Genomic DNA, 16,867 nt, shown 5'->3' with positions numbered 1-16,867 from the left:
ACACTCCATTCTTCTCCTCACTTTTAAAGCTTTACACTCTTCTGCCCCTCCTTACATCTCAGCCCTAATTTCTCGTTATGCACCCTCTTAAGGGGAAGACTCTTGCGTTCTTCTCAAGGATGTCTTCTTTCTACCCCCTTTGTATCTAAAGCCCTCTCCCGCCTTAAAGCTTTCTCACTGACTGCCCCACACCTCTGGAATGCCCTTCCCCTCAGTACCCGACTAGCACCCTCTCTATCCACCTTTAAGACACACACGCTGAAAGAAGCATATGAATAGCACTGTGGATAATACTGGACACGATACATAAAGCTTGGCCCCCTGTAGACGCACTTACCAGAACTCCCTCCTACTGTCTCTGTACGTTCTCCCTACCTACCAATTAGACTGTAAGCTCCTCGGGGCAGGGACTCCTCTTCCTTAATGTTACTTTTATGTCTAAAGCACTTATTCCCATTCTGTTATTTATTTGATTACCACATGTATTACTACTGTGAAGCGCTATGTACATTAATGGCGCTATATAAATAAAGACAAACACACACTGTAGGGCCCACCTCCTATACACACAGACACACACTGCAGCCCCCACCAACGGGATGCATTATGGTGCCGAGGCATCACGTGATGCCACATTGTCATGGCAACATGTCACCGACTGACATCAGTGTCTCGTTGTCATGGCAACAGGGTGCATCACGTGATGTAATTTGTTTTATAAATACATTTTTTATTGTGTCCTGGTTTTTCTTTTTGAAAATCTGGTTACCCTACACCAGGCCCCTCTGACACTGAGTTAACCATTTCGTTGCCATTGTTATTGTAGAGGCGAAAGGGTTACTAAACCTTTAGGCTGTGTCCATGCTGCCGCTGACCGCGCAATTAAACAAATTATTTTGCACCAATGTCACTCATTTGGGTCTAGATCAATGTGTATTTACAGACAGACCCTTCCCATCTCATGTAGCTGTAAGTGGATGTGTATTTACAGACAGACCCCTCCCATCTCATGTATTTGTAACTACATCAGTGTACTAAGTAGCAGACGCCCCCCCCCCGTTGTTATGGTAACACCAGAGCGCGCGACCAGGAAGTGGAATGCAAGAGGCACACAGAAGTTGGCAAACAACAAGCACGCGGGTGTGGAGCCTCCGCTGCCCGGGCACCATGGAGGAGGAGGACGCCGCCGTGCAGGGGGGGACCTGGCGCAGGAGCCTGGTGTCCCGGCTGCCGAAAGTGCGGCTCACCCCCGGAGTGGCCTTCACTTTGCTGCTGTCCCTGGCGGTCTCCGCCCCGGCCCTGTTGCGTGCGGGTGGAGGCGAGGACCCTGCGGCGAGGCTGGATCTGGAGGCCGGGGTGCTGGGGAGTATGTCAGGTATTGGAGGGAAGAGGTGATACTGCGGGATATGTGGAGGAGGCGAAGGCCGCAGATCAATGCGCAATGCAGATACCCTCCCTACCTGTTGTTGTGGAGTCAGACTGTATGCAGAATGGTAAAGTGCTTATATCTCTCAAGTCGCCGTCACTTTGCACCTACTATAAACTGCTAGTCAGTACCCCAGCTTCCCCCGTAGGAAGTCTCACTCTCCACTAAATCGTCCTCTTTAAGAAAAAGCTGTTGTCATTGTCTTCACACATAACTTGCAGCAACATACTTCCTTAATATAATTTTAAAGCTAAAATCCCAGTGTAATGTATTAACTAACCAACATATATTTTTTTATGTGATTATCCTATACAAAAAAATAAAATCTTAACTTTTTATGGTCCTCAATTGGTGCAAAGTTATTGGAAGCTTATAATAAGCCCATCAAGTGGCACTCCAAGAGTACGTTAGAGGACGTGGACTAAAAAAAAAAAAAAAGTTTTGATTCAACATCTTCAAATTTCACTTATTTAAAGCTGCAATCCTGCTGTTTTAACCCATCCTTTTTTCTGTTTTGTTTTACAGGATGGGAACCAGGGAATTCCTGGAGCTGAACTGTACACTTTTCAGATACTTAATTGTGAAGGTACCAGTATCACTTCCTGGTTTTGCCCTGTCCAATAGGAAGCTACAACGCATGTTGTTACTTCCTATTCTTCCCACGTGACACATGAGATATAAAAGGCCATTTTCTTTACCAATGCAGGCGAATCAAATGCTGGTACCTTTTACCGCTAAGTATCTTGGGAACTGGGGATCCCCAGAGCCCAATATTGGTTCAGCTCTGGGGGGGTCCCTGGCTCTCACCCTGTAACAAAAAACAATGAGCAGCGGGTATTGCCACTTTAAATCCTTCCATGTTACTGGTTCAACATCAAAAGGATACCCAAGGGCAGGGGTGCACAAACTTTTTACGTCGCACCCCCCTTACTCTCTTACCTGCTCTCTTGCATCTCCTCATCTCTGCGACATCGCTATCAGAAAATGCAGGAGGAGAAGTTGGAGAGAAAATAAGAGGAAGTTAGAGACCCTGCGCTCTATCCCGGCAATCAGTTTAAATGTTGTGGGGAAGAGCGTGGGCCTCTGTAAGTGCGGTGTTTATTTCAGCGCCCCCAGTTTGCATACCTGCCCTAGGGGTTAAAGCAGCAAAACATAGCAGTGCACAATTTTTTTTTTTTTTTTTTTAATTATAGGATTGAAGCAGGGGGTCTCCGGAGCTGAACTAGGGTAATTTCAGCTGCAGGGACTCCCTGCTTGCAGATATACATGCCTCCATAAGGGATGCCAGTATCTCCTTCATGTTTAAATGTCCTGGTCACACAGGCCAATAGGAAGCCGCAACGGATGACGTCACGTCTTCCTTTTGGCCCGTGTGACAGTTAAACGCAGCCATTTAGTTAGGTACACAAGTTCCCTGGTTGCATAGATACAGGCACCCCCTTCCAAGGTAAGTATCTCTGGAAGTAGGGGGTTCCCGGGGCTGAACTGAATGCAGTTCAGCTCCGGAAACCCCCTGCTTCAATGCTATAAAATGATCAAGCAGTGCTACGTGGTTTTTGCTGCTTCAAACATGTGACTGGTTGGTTTTGGCCTTTTGTACCTTTAACACAACTTGAGCTTTCAGTTCACAGATTGATCACGTACATCTATTACCACGAGGACCTTTCATCGCTGGCCTGCAGCTGCCTCATTGCCTGGTACTTTGGGGGAGGTTTCGAGGAGAACAGTGGCACTATCAAGTTCTGCTTCCTCACCCCTCTCTTCGCTGTCTCTTCTGGGCTCATGTACCTGGCTATCCTGGCCACAGGTTTTAGCCCGCAAGTGGATGGAAGAGTCCAGGGATTCACAGCCGTGGCCTTCACTATGATCACTGTTTTCACCACACGCACCAGCCTCAGACGCCTGCTGTTCTTCGGGTTTATGGTGCCCACCAAACTGCTGCCGCTGCTGTTCCTGATCCTGGCAATGTTCATTCCTCACGCACCTGTCCTCAGCAATGCATGCAGCATCCTGGTAGGCGTAGCGTGTATCCTTTAAGAAGTAGCTGAGCGCTGCACGTACCGGTCAGACGGCTCATGTCGCCATTCATAAAAGGGTCTTGAGCATGCAACCATGTTCTAATAACGTAAAGGTGCAATCCCTGGTAACTGAGCAAATAAAGCTAAAGAGGAGGGGGGAGTTTACCAGTATAAACTCTTGTTGAACACAGAGACAAAACACCAAGGAGAGTAGCTAGAGGAAATGAAACCTCCCTCAATCTCAGCTGACCATGTTTACAAACTAACTCTAAAATACTTGTAGTTGTCAGATTTTGGTAAAAATGGCATCAGGCACCAAGATGTAACTTGCCCGTAAACATCTCACCGGTTCACTTTGATGGTAGAAAAGGGGCAAGACTTGCTAAGACGAAAGGGAACTACGTGGCTTGGGTCGCGTTTATAGTGCTGGCGACGTCACGTGCGCTTATAGTAAGCACGACGGAGCGACGTCGCCGCCGCGAAAACTGGTAGCCGGCAAAATTTGATTTTTCAAGGGCTGTCGCCTCGTGACAGCCCTTGAACCAATCAAATGCCAGGAAACCTGCGCCGCCGCCGCCCAGCGAAATATAACTTTCGCCTGTGGCAACGGGTGTCGTCACCCGTCGTGTCGCCATAGACGGCGCTATAAGCGTGGCCTAAGGTTCAACATATTCAATTGACGCCTATAAAAACCAACATTTCATAAGTACAGGTATTTTCTAATCATTTGTAAACTAATTTGAGGTGTAAGTATTTTTTAAAATAATTTGTGAACCTTTAACTTTTACCTTCCATTGTAAACAAATACTTTGGGGGCATTTGCAATATTTCTGTAATGTCTTGGTGATGAGCTACAATCCTCAAATTTAAAGGACATTTTGGTGGTTTTTGTGTGAAGTAGTTATGAATCCATCATTTGTGAAACAGATGAACAAAATTCATGGATATGCATGAATTCACTGGGCCTGAAGAAAAAGATAACAATATTTTTTTTTCTTGTGTTTTTGTGGTTAGTGGATTTCCCCCAAAGTGCTCCAGAAAAAGTAATCCAATTCTTGAATTCTATTCTCGATCTATCACCTTTTTAAATCACATATTGGGGTAAATTTATATAAATGTATAAAATATCCATAGAAAGTCTGAACAGCTGCTTCGGCATATATAGAATTTACTCCATTAGGCTGCGCTTATAGTGGGAGAGACGCTGGCGGCGCGAATTTCTGAAGCCGGTAAAATTAGATTTTTCGGAGGCTGTCGCCATGTGTGACAGCCTCTGAACCAATCAAAGACCTGGTCGCCAGAAAGCGAATTACAACTTTCGCTAGCGGCGACGGGTGACGTCATCAGTCGCGTCGCCGTCGCGCGGCCTAAGTCTTTGCTCACAGAGTTCTTTAGCAAAACTTTCTGGTGGGACGCTTCTGGAAGAAAGATGTAGTTCCTCCTAAAAAGAGAGATGTCTTTAAAACGGACATTACATCCTATTCCATGTTATCAGATCCTCCAATATTTTGAGGGTAGATGATAGGTACCACAGTAGTTCCTCTACTTATGCTAGACACAGGTACTTCCAAATAACCCCTGTGGAAGTCCCATAACCGTTGCAGCTAATCTCACACAAAAAGTTTTCTGTGTAATAGGTATAGGAACCAAAAACGGGTTTTGTACCTGCACGGTTGGCGAGCAGCAATCCCTCAATATTTGGAATTAATTTTTTACCGACTCGGAACCAGGGGACTCCCGTGTAGATAACGTGCACTACTCCTAGCTCCAGAGACCCCCATGGTTGCCAATATATATTTTTAAAAATCGGCTCCTAAAAAAAGGAAGTAAAATCAAAGATGGGAGAAAGGGTCATCCAATAGGAAGCTGCAAAGTCACGCTTTGATAGCGGTAACATTTTCACTCTTCCTTTTGGTGTAAAAATGAGTTGGTTTCTATTTTCTGCAGATCTGTTTAATTCAAATGTTATCAGGCAATTGTTGTCCATTCACATTATGTCTAAACTACTCGTGATGCTGTCATTATACACAACACATTAAAAGGGAAAGACTTTATACGAACAATCTCCCCAAATATACAGCAGTTTAAAGTTTTATCACAAGATTATTAGGTAAATATATTAAAAACACTAAAGCGTTGTGGGGGCCAATGTACGAAGAGTTGCAAATGGAATGTTTGGCGTTTAATTAACTCAAGAAAGCCAACAAGTATATTTTCAGTGTCTGCGTAACAGAAATAACAGTAAACATAATTATATTGTGTTTTGGGTCATTTGCAAATTCAAAATGTATTTTAATTGACTCATTACAAAAATGATTGATTTCAAATGAACTCACAGTATGTATCAAGCAGGTACGCGACACGACGCAATGCGTCAAAAATCATTCACAACCCAAACTATGAGTCATATGCAACATTTCACACAACGACCGTCATAAATATCACGCACGTTTTACTAAGGTTTGTACTTCTTTTGAACACTACATTCTTGACGCAAAATAAATTCAAAAGATAATTTTAGTACATGGGTCCTTTAGTTACCATCGAGGCATTTAACACACACACACACACACACACACACACACACACACACACACACCCTCCTCCCCCCCTCCCTTCGGCTTCCCAATGGAGCCTTTGGAAGTGAAACTTCTATGCTGGCACCTATGAGTAAATCACCTTGATGGAAACAGAAGTGACGTCACTGCTGGCAGAAGAGGCCTCCTGCGCTTGGTGCGCAGGAGCCGTTGCCGCAGTAGGTGCCGGTCTGCACCTGCGCAGTAGTGATGCCGAGCGCGCATGCGCAGTAGGTGCCGTGCACAGGCGTAGATGCAACACAGATCCACACAGATATTTACAGTTACTATACATATAGAAATGCAAATGGGTAAAACAGGGTGTGTGCCGCGCACACGAGTTCTAACTCAAACTTCTTTGCGTTTTTGCACTGATGGTGGTGATGTTTTTAATTAAAAATCAAAACACAAATACAATTTCTGAGACAAGAGTGACAAAACACGGACGTTTCACTTAAAATGCGTGTGCTCCGTAATAGGCTGCTCATGTATGGTCCCTGTTACAATGATATAACGACCATCTACATCTTTTTTGATTGTCTGGAGAATAAATGGGATTGAGTTGTTAAATACGATGGCTACTCCACGTTTTTTGACTGATGCTGTGTAAAATTGGGAGAAGCCCTTATCTAGGAACTTGGGGGAGCTATTATTACTAAAGTGTGTTTCTTGTAGAAATAACACATCCGCTTGTTTTCTCTTGTAATCTGTAAAAGCAAGTTTTCTTTTGATTGGGCTATTAAAGCCCTTCACATTATGAGAGATTAATGTTAACGCCATGTATTACGAAGTAGGTAATGATATATATAGTGATCTGCATACTTACTTGTGAAATTATATCTGAGGTTTCTGGCGGATGTGTCCCAAACTATCGTGTCGGCTAGACGCTCTGGGTGGAATCCATGTTCCCTGGAGAGGGAAGGGAAAGGGAGAGGGCAGGGAAAGGTAGACAAGACAGGGGAAGCGACAAGAGGGCTAAAACGGGAAAAAGAAAATAATAATAAAATTGTAAAAAGGGATAAACAAAAAACAAGGGCGTATCTCGGGAGCCCCCGAGAGTAACTCCTGTGCCCAGAGGGTGGGTCTTCTGACTCCATCTTAAAGATGGGCCAGTCTCCTGTGTTGAAGACATCCCACCCTGGGTCTTGGAATCGGTCCCTCATCTTTGGGGACCGATGAAGGGGACACATGCTCGAAGGGGAGTATCTCCCTCGGCACTTTTCAAAAAGGAAAAAGCAAAGCATATTTTGTGAACTGCAACATAAAATGATAGTGACATCAACTCAGAGCCACTAACAGTGACCTTAATGACCATGAACCTTGAATCCCTATTGTAATCTAGATAGTGCTATTACTGGCAATGGGGTTAGCGGGATTTACCTTGGCAAAATAACAGTAACCTTAGGCCGTTGCGCCCTTATGTTTGTAATCTTATCTAATGTGAACAGCTTCTAAACAGCTTTTATTAAGCTAACTTATGAAATTTTAAACATGTATATATATGTGTCTGCACATCATCTTTCCGAACATTTATGGCAGATATGACACGAGAAACATTAGCATATGGATACAATACATGCGGTAATTTCAATCCGTAGAGACAAATAATATGTCAATTGTATTGTATGTATCCTCCATATAACCCGCTTCTTCATATAGAGATATCTAAATATATTTATATCGAACGAATCCACATGTGCTGAAAAGTCTCCATCACTGATGTAGTCCTTATGACGTGACATAATAGACCTTCTCGTAGCACACCGTATAAAGCCAAACCGAAATAGCAGATATTTATCATAACGGAATCTTATATAGCGTATATAGTAATATGTAATAACACACATATACACAAACATATGTACATCTACATATATATATATATATATATATATATATATATATATATATATATATATATATATATATATATATACATATGTACTCAACATAACAATAATATACCTCTAACCCATATAACATATCTTCTCCATATATACTACTATTTTTTAATAAAATGTTAATCATCCCTGTTATATGGGATCATATGGATTTAATTTCTTTCTTGTGTGATTCCCAGACCCTGTGTCACCCTATGTGGGGCAATATTTAACATGGAGATGATCTTTATTTATTTATGTTTGTTGGGTGTTGTGTATTGTGTGGGGGGCAGGGACATGCTTGGTGGTAACTAGACCCATACATATCCTCCAGGTACCCCAGATGAGCGGGCCGAGACCCGTGAGGAGGGAGAGGGGCTCGACTTCCAAGTCTCCCTCTCCCCCTCTTATTCCACCTGGGGCTGCGGAGGAACCGCTTATTGTAGAGAAGCCCCCGCTGCCCTGACGTCACTAGGAGCTTGTGGATGCACCGCGCGGAGGGCAACGATCTGGGCGGTGATGCTGGGATGTGTGTGTAATGCTGGGCTGTGCAGGTGGTGCTGAGCTGGGCTGCACAGGTGATGTTGGGCTGTGTTGTGCAGGTGGTGTTGGGATGTGCTGTGCAGGTGGTGCTAGGCTGTGTAGGTGGTGCTGGGGTGTGCTGTGTAGGTGGTGCTGGGGTGTGCTGTGCAGGTAGTGCTGTGTACATGATGATAATGCTGGGCGGCGACGCTGGGCTATGTGACCCCCCCGGACCCCCCAGGAAAGCGGGCCGAGACCCTACAGCAGGGAGAGGGGCTCGATCTCCCAGTCTCCCCCCCACTCCATGCGGGGCCGCGGGGGGACCGCCTCCTGCAGGGAAGTCCCGGTCGCTCTGACGTCACTAGTCTGCGACCGAGATCTCGCGAGAAGGCGGGGAGTGCAGGTTATGTGGGGAAAGGCTATGGGTGATGATGCTGGGGCACGCAGACGCTGGGGCACGAGCGCGCAGACGCTGGGGCACGGGCGCGCAGACGCTGGGGCACGGGCGCGCGCGCACAGGCTGGAGTGCGCGCGCGCACACGCTGGGGCACGGGATGCGTCCTTTTTTGACAGGTTCTTCCGCCTGCTAAACTCAGCAGCTAAGGGATACACTATAATAGCAGGAGATTTTAACATCACAATGCAATCTTCAATAGACAGATCAGGGGGAAATGACTCCGATAATAAAAAAGCTCAAAATTCCCTGCACAATGCCCTGAAAGATAATCAATTAGTAGACATATGGAGGGAGCTCCACCCTACGGCAAGGGACTACACTTTCTATTCCCACCCACACACCTCATATAGCAGAATCGATTATCTCTTCGTTTCGTGCCACCTGGTCCCTAAGGTCAATCATACAAAGATTCATGATATTTCATGGTCTGACCATGCACCAATTGAGCTCAGGTGCAACAATATTCAGACCAATAGACCAGGCGCAAACTGGAAACTTAATGAATCTATTCTTAAAATACCCGAAACCTGCGAAACGATAGGTCAAGAAATAACTCAATTCTTTGAGATAAACACAGGCTCTGTGGAGTCCCATATGACTTTATGGGAGGCTCCTAAAGCAACGCTAAGGGGCATAATAATTAATCTCACTGCTAAAAGAAAACGAGTGAGGGATTCCAAAATTCGGACGCTCCAATCCAAATTGTATTCCCTTTCATCGAGTCATAAGACCAATCCCGATCCACTTACGACACAGGAACTTAAAGATACAAAAATTGAATTAAATATGTTATTAACTTCCCGGGCAGATAACTCCCTATGTTGGTCTAAGAGGAAGTTTTATGAAAAAGCTAATAGGCCGGATACGATGCTGGCGCGCGCACTGAAAGATAGGCAATCTAAGTTTAATATCCAAGCTATACGCTTAAAATCGGGTGTACTTACGGCCAATCCTAAAAAAATAGTGGAAGAATTCGGTTCATTTTATGGCTCCCTATACGACGGTAAGAAGGTGGCACACAATAACAACACGAGCAGCGCACTAAGAGATTTCTTAGCCAGCTCAAAACTGGAGAGATTGACAGAGCTAGACAGAGAAGCTATGGGCGCTGACTTCACATTGGATGAAGTGTCGCAGGCCATCAAGGAGCTTAAGCCATCAAAGGCACCAGGCCCTGATGGCTTCTCGGGGCTTTATTATAAGAAATTTTCCGAATCACTTGCTCCGAGGCTGCTCCAAATGTTTAATGCTATCTTAGCAGGAGCCCCTATTCCTGGGGACATGCTGCGGGCGTCTATATCACTTATACATAAACCTGGCAAGGATCCGCTAAATTGTAAAAGCTATAGGCCAATATCTCTAATTAATACCGATATCAAAATATATGCGAAATTATTGGCCAACAGAGTAAGTCATATCCTACCCAGACTAATACACCCAGATCAGGTCGGTTTTGTTAAGGGGAGGCAGGCAGCGGATAACACCCGACGATTTATTGATCTGTTGGAATTGGCTAACAAAAATAACACACAAAGCATGCTATTAAGTCTGGATGCAGAAAAAGCTTTTGATAGGATAGACTGGCCATACTTAAAAGAGACGCTCGCGGCATTTGGCTTCGGAAATCGGGTGAGTAGAGCGATTATGTCACTATACTCAGGCCCAACCGCCAGGGTCATACATCAGGGCTTCCCCTCGGTCCCATTTCAAATCCAGAGTGGCACAAGACAGGGATGCCCTTTATCTCCCCTCCTGTTCGCCCTATGTATTGAACCCCTCGCGGCACGAATTCGTGATAGCCCGGATATCTCAGGGTTAAACGTTTACTCCCAATCACATAAAGCGGCCCTGTATGCTGATGATATCCTATTAATCATCTCCAAACCCCTTACGTCATTACCTAACCTGTTTGACCTACTAGATAAATTCTCCAAGGTCTCAGGTTTCAAGATTAACCAATCCAAATCTGAAGCTCTGAATATCAACCTCCCTAGGCATACAGAGAAATTACTGAAACTAAATTTCAATTTTAACTGGCAAAAGAACTCGATAAAATATTTGGGGACCTATATCACCAAAGATGCAAAAAGCATCTATAAAGCAAATTATCCCAAACTGATCTGGACTCTAAAACAAGACCTAATCAGATGGTCTTCCAAGAAGATTTCTTGGATCGGAAGGATTCACAGCGTTAAGATGAATCTACTTCCCCGTATCCTATACCTCTTCCAGACACTACCTGTGCCACTCAAACTGAAGGACATACTCTCACTTCAGTCTGGAATATCTAATTTTATCTGGGGAGGTAAAAAACCGAGAGTAAATAAATTATCTATGAAGAGACCTATCTTAGCGGGTGGCCTAGCGGTACCCTGCCTGTTGTCATATTTTAAAGCGGCTCAATTAAGCCAGGTCATACAATGGCATTCCGACCCCAAATTAAAAAGATGGGTTGAGCTCGAACATGCGGCTTGCTCCCCTTTAGAGCTTAACAATTTGATTTGGCTACCTAAAACATCAAGGAAAAACACTATTTTACCGCTCACCTCAATGGCTAACTCCTTATCTGTTTGGGAAGCATCAAGATTAAAAAACTCACTTACTTCAGCAAATTCCCCGATGTCACCCATTTGGAATAATCCCAGCTTTGCACCGGGTCTTATTGGTCATAATCACTCAATTTGGAAACAAAAAGGCTATACTAGACTCAAAGATCTGGAGGGCCATGATCTAAAAATTAAATCTTTTGACCATCTCAGATTAGAAAAAGACATTCCCCACGCTGAATTCCATAAATACCTCCAGCTCAGATCATTTTATAATAAATTTGCCCCATACCCCCCATTGACGAATTTTGAAAAGCTCTGTCGGGCAGAAACCGACACTAAGGGACTCATATCTACGATATACAGAGAGGTAGTCGAACCTGCAATCTCAAAGCACCAATCACCTACATTCCGTACCCAATGGGAAAGAGACCTGGGGGAGACCTTGGACGACGAAGAGTGGAATGCTATATTCCTAGGAGCCGCAAAAAGTTCTATATGCACCACACTGAAGGAGAACGCATATAAAGTTCTTATGAGATGGTACCTCACCCCACTCAAATTATCTAAGTTTATACCAGGGTCCTCCCCATTGTGCCCTAAACAATGTGGAGGAACAGCTGACCTGTTACATATGCTGTGGTCTTGCCCGCTGATATACCCGCTATGGGAAAAGATCAGAAATTGGATCCAGAGAGTATTTGATCTCACTATTCCCCCAGACCCTTGGCTGTTTCTCATGAACAGACCCCTAAAGGGCCTATCAAAATCACACAATAAACTAATTGCACATTTTGCTCTAGCTACGCGGTGCGAGATCGCAGCACTATGGAAACGCCCCGATATCCCAATTATCCCAAAGATTCGGAATCGTATTTGGTTTATCTGCCAGATGGAAAAGCTAACGAGCTTAGTTAATGACACTGGCGACAATTATCTAAAAGTTTGGGCCCCCTGGCTTGCCCAAACAGACATCCCTGGGGTAGAGCGTAACACAATTTGGCTATAATAGTAATAAATGCGTTCTCCTTTGGGGGCATGAGAACCAACCCCACACCTAGAACCTCATATTCCTTACGCCCAATCACTTATTCTACAAAAAGACCTCACTAGTTGATACACAATCCTCACGCTGCCCTGGTGTTCCCCAGATATATTCTTGTCCTTGGATACACCTTCCCCCTCACCCCCTCCTTTACCTCCTCCCCCCCCCTCTTTTTTTTTTTTTTTTTTTTTTATATATTATTCTTTACCCCAGTACCTTACACATGACGATTCCCACTCACGTGGTTAAGTAGGGCTCGAAAAACTACGTGAGTTTATTATGCTTTTGTTATTGTATATGATATGGTAAATATGCACCTGATGTTTTTTTTTTATGTATATCATGCATTTATGTATAATAAAATACAAGTTATAAAAAAAAAATAAAAAAAAAAAATGCGTGTGCTCTGCGCGCATGCGCGCACTTTTTTTTTTTTTTCTCAAGAACCGTTGGGAAGCCAAAACGTTGAGCTAGTAAAGACAAATTTGTTGTACCATATGACATGCCTGATTTTTTTGACCCTTCTACATAGTACTGTTCAGTACGTTAGCAGTAGCACCCGCTGCTATCTTTTGTGTTATTACTGTTATTGTATGCCCTGACTCCTTTATTATATATATCTATATCCTTTTTAACATGGCACTACCATTAGTTCCCCATGATACTATGAGGGACAGCTCACAGCACCTTCCTTCAGGGAATGACAACTTTTAAAGAAACATAGGCATGACCGAGTGCAAAAGACTTATCAGCTGCTGATAGTAATATTATAAAATGCATTTTGAAAGTAGAGTACAATGGGTTGCTGCTTTGACTTGTACTCAGATGGTCTGGGTGGCTGCTTTTTCCTGGATCCCCCAGAGTCCTTGCTGTCTCGAATGGATCAGATGTTAACATTCAAGTTACTGAAGCGCATCCCAGTTCTGAACTACATCCCTGCCTCTTCAGTTGAGCGCAGTGCTTCCTCAACCAGGAAGTAAGTAACCTCTTGGCAAACTAGATCAGAGTATGCAAGACTTTCATTTTGAAATATTTTTGTGGTACTGTACTAAAAGATCTTGTGTTAAATCTACAAAAACATTTTGGCATCTGTTACTCAAAGTCTCTCAGGTGCAAAACTGGGGAAAGTTGGTGTGGAAAATGACCACAGATATATCAAGATTTAAGGAATTTGGTTACGTGAATTCCTGAGCAGTTTTCTTGCCCTTGTTTTGCAGCTGAGACTTTGATCACTATACCATGTTATTACAATAACAGCTATTACTGCCAGCAATATATTATATAGACACAAGCAATTCTAAGTCTGTTTCCATTTATCTTCTATACAAGGTTAAACCCGCCACCTGGATCATACCCCACGCAGCCGTATTACAGTCCTCCCCTGGAACTCCCTGCCACCTACACTCACAATGTGCAGCCTGCTGGAACTTGGCACCATTCAGGTCCTCGTGCTGGATCCTCAACCTACCCAGTTGGCATAGTTTCTGAGGCATCACTTCAAAAGAATCACGTTTGCTCATTGGGACACAGTCACACAGATACTTGTGCTTCTACAAATACAACTGCAGGCTCTGTCCCTCCACTGGAACAATTACTGCAAGTCCAGACTCAGTGATGCAATGATCACCCTGTTAATATTTTACCTTTGCTTCTCAGAGGAGCTGCAGAACCTTGTGTGACTTTGCAGCAACCGGAATGGTGACCGCCACAAAATGCAATCCACAATCAATCACGATTACAAATATATCCTATATTCTTAAACAAAGTCTTAGTCTCCAGTGCAGCGGTTTTTGCAGCCTAGTTTCTTTTGTAATGTAGGACTTGTAAATCTTTGTCTCTTCAACAAATGCTGTTAGATACTGCTGGATAGTTTTAACCAGATTTGAAAGTAGTGTCTACAGCCCCAAACTAGGTCAGGCCTCATAAATATTACGTTATTAAAAGAATGTAAAGGAAAGGGTTGACCATTTTATGCCCCAATTGTTTTTTAACCAATATTAATAAGATACAATCATAATGTTGGTAGTAGGACTAGATATTTTGTTTAAGGTAGCTAGGCAGTAAATTGTGGTCTTAATTACTGTGCGTAGACAGGGCTACCTGAAAGAAGATGGGATATCTCGGTGACCAAGAGGATCTTTCTTCTGTATGTTTCCGTACAAAGGTTCAGCTGTTACAGGGTTGCTAAGGAAGGAGAGGAGGAGACAGATGAATGGAGAGCAGGGGGCAGGAGGGAGTGCAAAGAGCAGGGAGGAGAGACCTCAAGGTGAGGAGGAAACAGACGGCAAGGAGAGTAGGAAACGTGAAAGGAGGGAGTGTAGTGTACATAGAGAGGAGCAGAGACAGTAAGACAAAGAGTAGCATGGCATGATTGCGGAGCGAGTAAGGTGGGGAAGAAGGGACAAGAGACAGCAAGGCATTACAGGGAGGGATAAAAACAAAGAGTAATGTTTAATAAGCTTTAAGATCTGCTAGATCGGTGTATGTTACGCCGGGTACAGCTAGTGTTGTTTTATTTAGCTAGGAGCTTTGAGATGAGCATTTGTAGTATGTGATTTGAATTATGACTGGGTGCTTATTAATAGGACAGTCTCTGTAAAGAATAGTATAAAGTGAAGGAAAAATCTGTTCTGAGTCAACCTACGGCTGTGAGATGGCGCTACAAGTTTATATTCTCCTTTTTATAGTTGTTTCAGAAGCAAATATTGTTTAAATGGTTTTTCTTCTAGAGTTTGTGGGTGCATTAATGCCAGTGGGAAGTATAGAAAACATCTGAGATGCAGCTTGAGTGCTCTGGCACTTTAGGCAAACAGAAAAGTTGGAGTGCAGTTGTCACCATGTATAGGAAACAAAACAATAGAACATAGTGCAATAGCGTCCTTCAACTGAAGATGATACAACTGTGCAATTTTTATGAGGTGGGGACTCGCATTTCTTAAGAAATATATCCGCATTTCCCAAATCTTTGTTTTGTTAAAGGTGGGTAGGTGTTTAATCTGTAGATTCTTGTGATGTGAAGTTCTACCGATTCTCTAATGGTGTGATGGTCTCTGAATAGACAGAAACAAACCATGGTGTGAACTGTACCAATAGTTTATAAAATAATTAAAAATACACTTACATAGTGTAAAAATACGCATAGGCATGTAGAACTGCAGCTGCCAGACTCGGCGACCAGTTTGCCCGTCTGGGATCCGGTGTCTCCCCTCTTACGACACTTCCGGTTGTCGTCACTCCTGGTGAGTCGACCTCAGTGCCTGCCAGAGATCTGCCCAAGAGATCCGGATTGTATCCTGTCCCTGCGCCGTGAAACCGGATGTGTCGTAGGAGGAGAGACGCCGCCGTATCCCATACGGGCATTCTGGTCGCTTAGTCCAGGGCAGCTATAGTTCTAGATGCCTATACACAATAGGCACAGTGCATCTGATCTCAGACGCGCTATTAGAGAGGGTTGGGGTTCCTTACAATGCATCTGATCTCAGACGCGCTATCAGAGAGGGTTGGGGTTCCTTACGATGCATCTGATCTCAGACGCGCTATCAGAGAGGGTTGGGGTTCCTTACAATGCATCTGATCTCAGACGCGCTATCAGAGAGGGTTGGGGTTCCTTACAATGCATCTGATCTCAGACGCGCTATCAGAGAGGGTTGGGGTTCCTTACAATGCATCTGATCTCAGACACGCTATCAGAGAGGGTTGGGGTTCCTTACAATGCATCTGATCTCAGACGCGCTATCAGAGAGGGTTGGAGCTTCCTCAGAATTTCACTTAAAGCTGCAGTTCAGTCTTTTTTTTTTTTTTTTTTTTTTACTTCAATAGCTTCATGTGGGCAATCTCTACTTACCTAAAGAACTGTATAGCTGCAGGTCAATTCGTTCTCCATGTATTGATCGGCAAAATTTGGTGACATAATTAGTGAAGGGATCTGGTTTTTTTTCTGCTTCTGTCAGTCAGTGGAAGATCATGAATATTCATGAGTCTCCCAGTGACGTGTGCTCGCTCCCGATCTGCTGCTGTGTGGTGTCCCCTTCTGCCCCGATCCCTGTGCCTGCTGCCTGCCCGTGCGGGAGATCGAGGAGGGTTTGCGCTGCCCCCGGAGGGGGGGGGGAAAGGGGGGAGTGGGTGATGTGTCCCCCTTCTGCCCCGCTCCCTGTGCCTGCTGCCTGCCCGTACGGCAGATGGAGGAGGGTTGCGCTGCCCCCGGAGGGGAGGAGGGGGGTTGCAGCAAGGTGGTGTGTGTGATATATATATATATAGTGTGTGTGTGAGATATATTATATATATATATATATATATATATATATATATATATATATATATAGATAGATAGATCTATATATATAGATAGATAGATCTCTCTCTCTCTCTCTCTCTCTCTCTCTCTCTCTCTCTCTCTA

General features: G+C 44.1%; 1 protein-coding gene across 2 annotated transcripts; it reads left to right on the top strand.

Moving 5' to 3' along the window:
- The first annotated feature begins 1,167 nt into the window (after nt 1–1,167).
- On the top strand, nt 1,168–14,427 carry RHBDD2 (rhomboid domain containing 2). 2 transcript variants are annotated; one of them, XM_075589863.1, is made up of 4 exons: nt 1,168–1,375; nt 3,051–3,452; nt 13,296–13,446; nt 13,800–14,427. In XM_075589863.1, exons 1-4 carry the CDS (start codon nt 1,168–1,170, stop codon nt 14,083–14,085), a joined length of 1,047 nt encoding a protein of 348 aa, XP_075445978.1. In that variant the 3' UTR covers nt 14,086–14,427. The 2 variants fall into 2 exon arrangements, with proteins under 2 accessions (XP_075445978.1, XP_075445979.1); XM_075589864.1 differs by having other exon boundaries at nt 1,363–1,493.
- Nucleotides 14,428–16,867: the final 2,440 nt, after the last annotated feature.

This window comes from Ascaphus truei, chromosome 3 (genome assembly GCF_040206685.1).
Source record: "Ascaphus truei isolate aAscTru1 chromosome 3, aAscTru1.hap1, whole genome shotgun sequence".
In the NCBI taxonomy this organism is placed as follows: Eukaryota; Metazoa; Chordata; class Amphibia; order Anura; family Ascaphidae; genus Ascaphus; species Ascaphus truei.
The sequence above is the reverse complement of the archived record's forward strand: the minus strand, read 5'-3'. Positions and strand labels throughout refer to the sequence as shown.

Excerpts from the sequence above, each read along its gene's own strand:
- RHBDD2 (XM_075589863.1), top strand. The coding sequence starts at position 1,168 with ATGGAGGAGGAGGACGCCGCCGTGCAGGGGGGGACCTGGCGCAGGAGC. Across the intron at positions 3,453-13,295 it reads CATCCTGGTAGGCGTAGCGT|ATGGTCTGGGTGGCTGCTTT; the intron begins GTATCCTTTAAG and ends ACTTGTACTCAG. Across the intron at positions 13,447-13,799 it reads AGTGCTTCCTCAACCAGGAA|GTTAAACCCGCCACCTGGAT; the intron begins GTAAGTAACCTC and ends CTTCTATACAAG.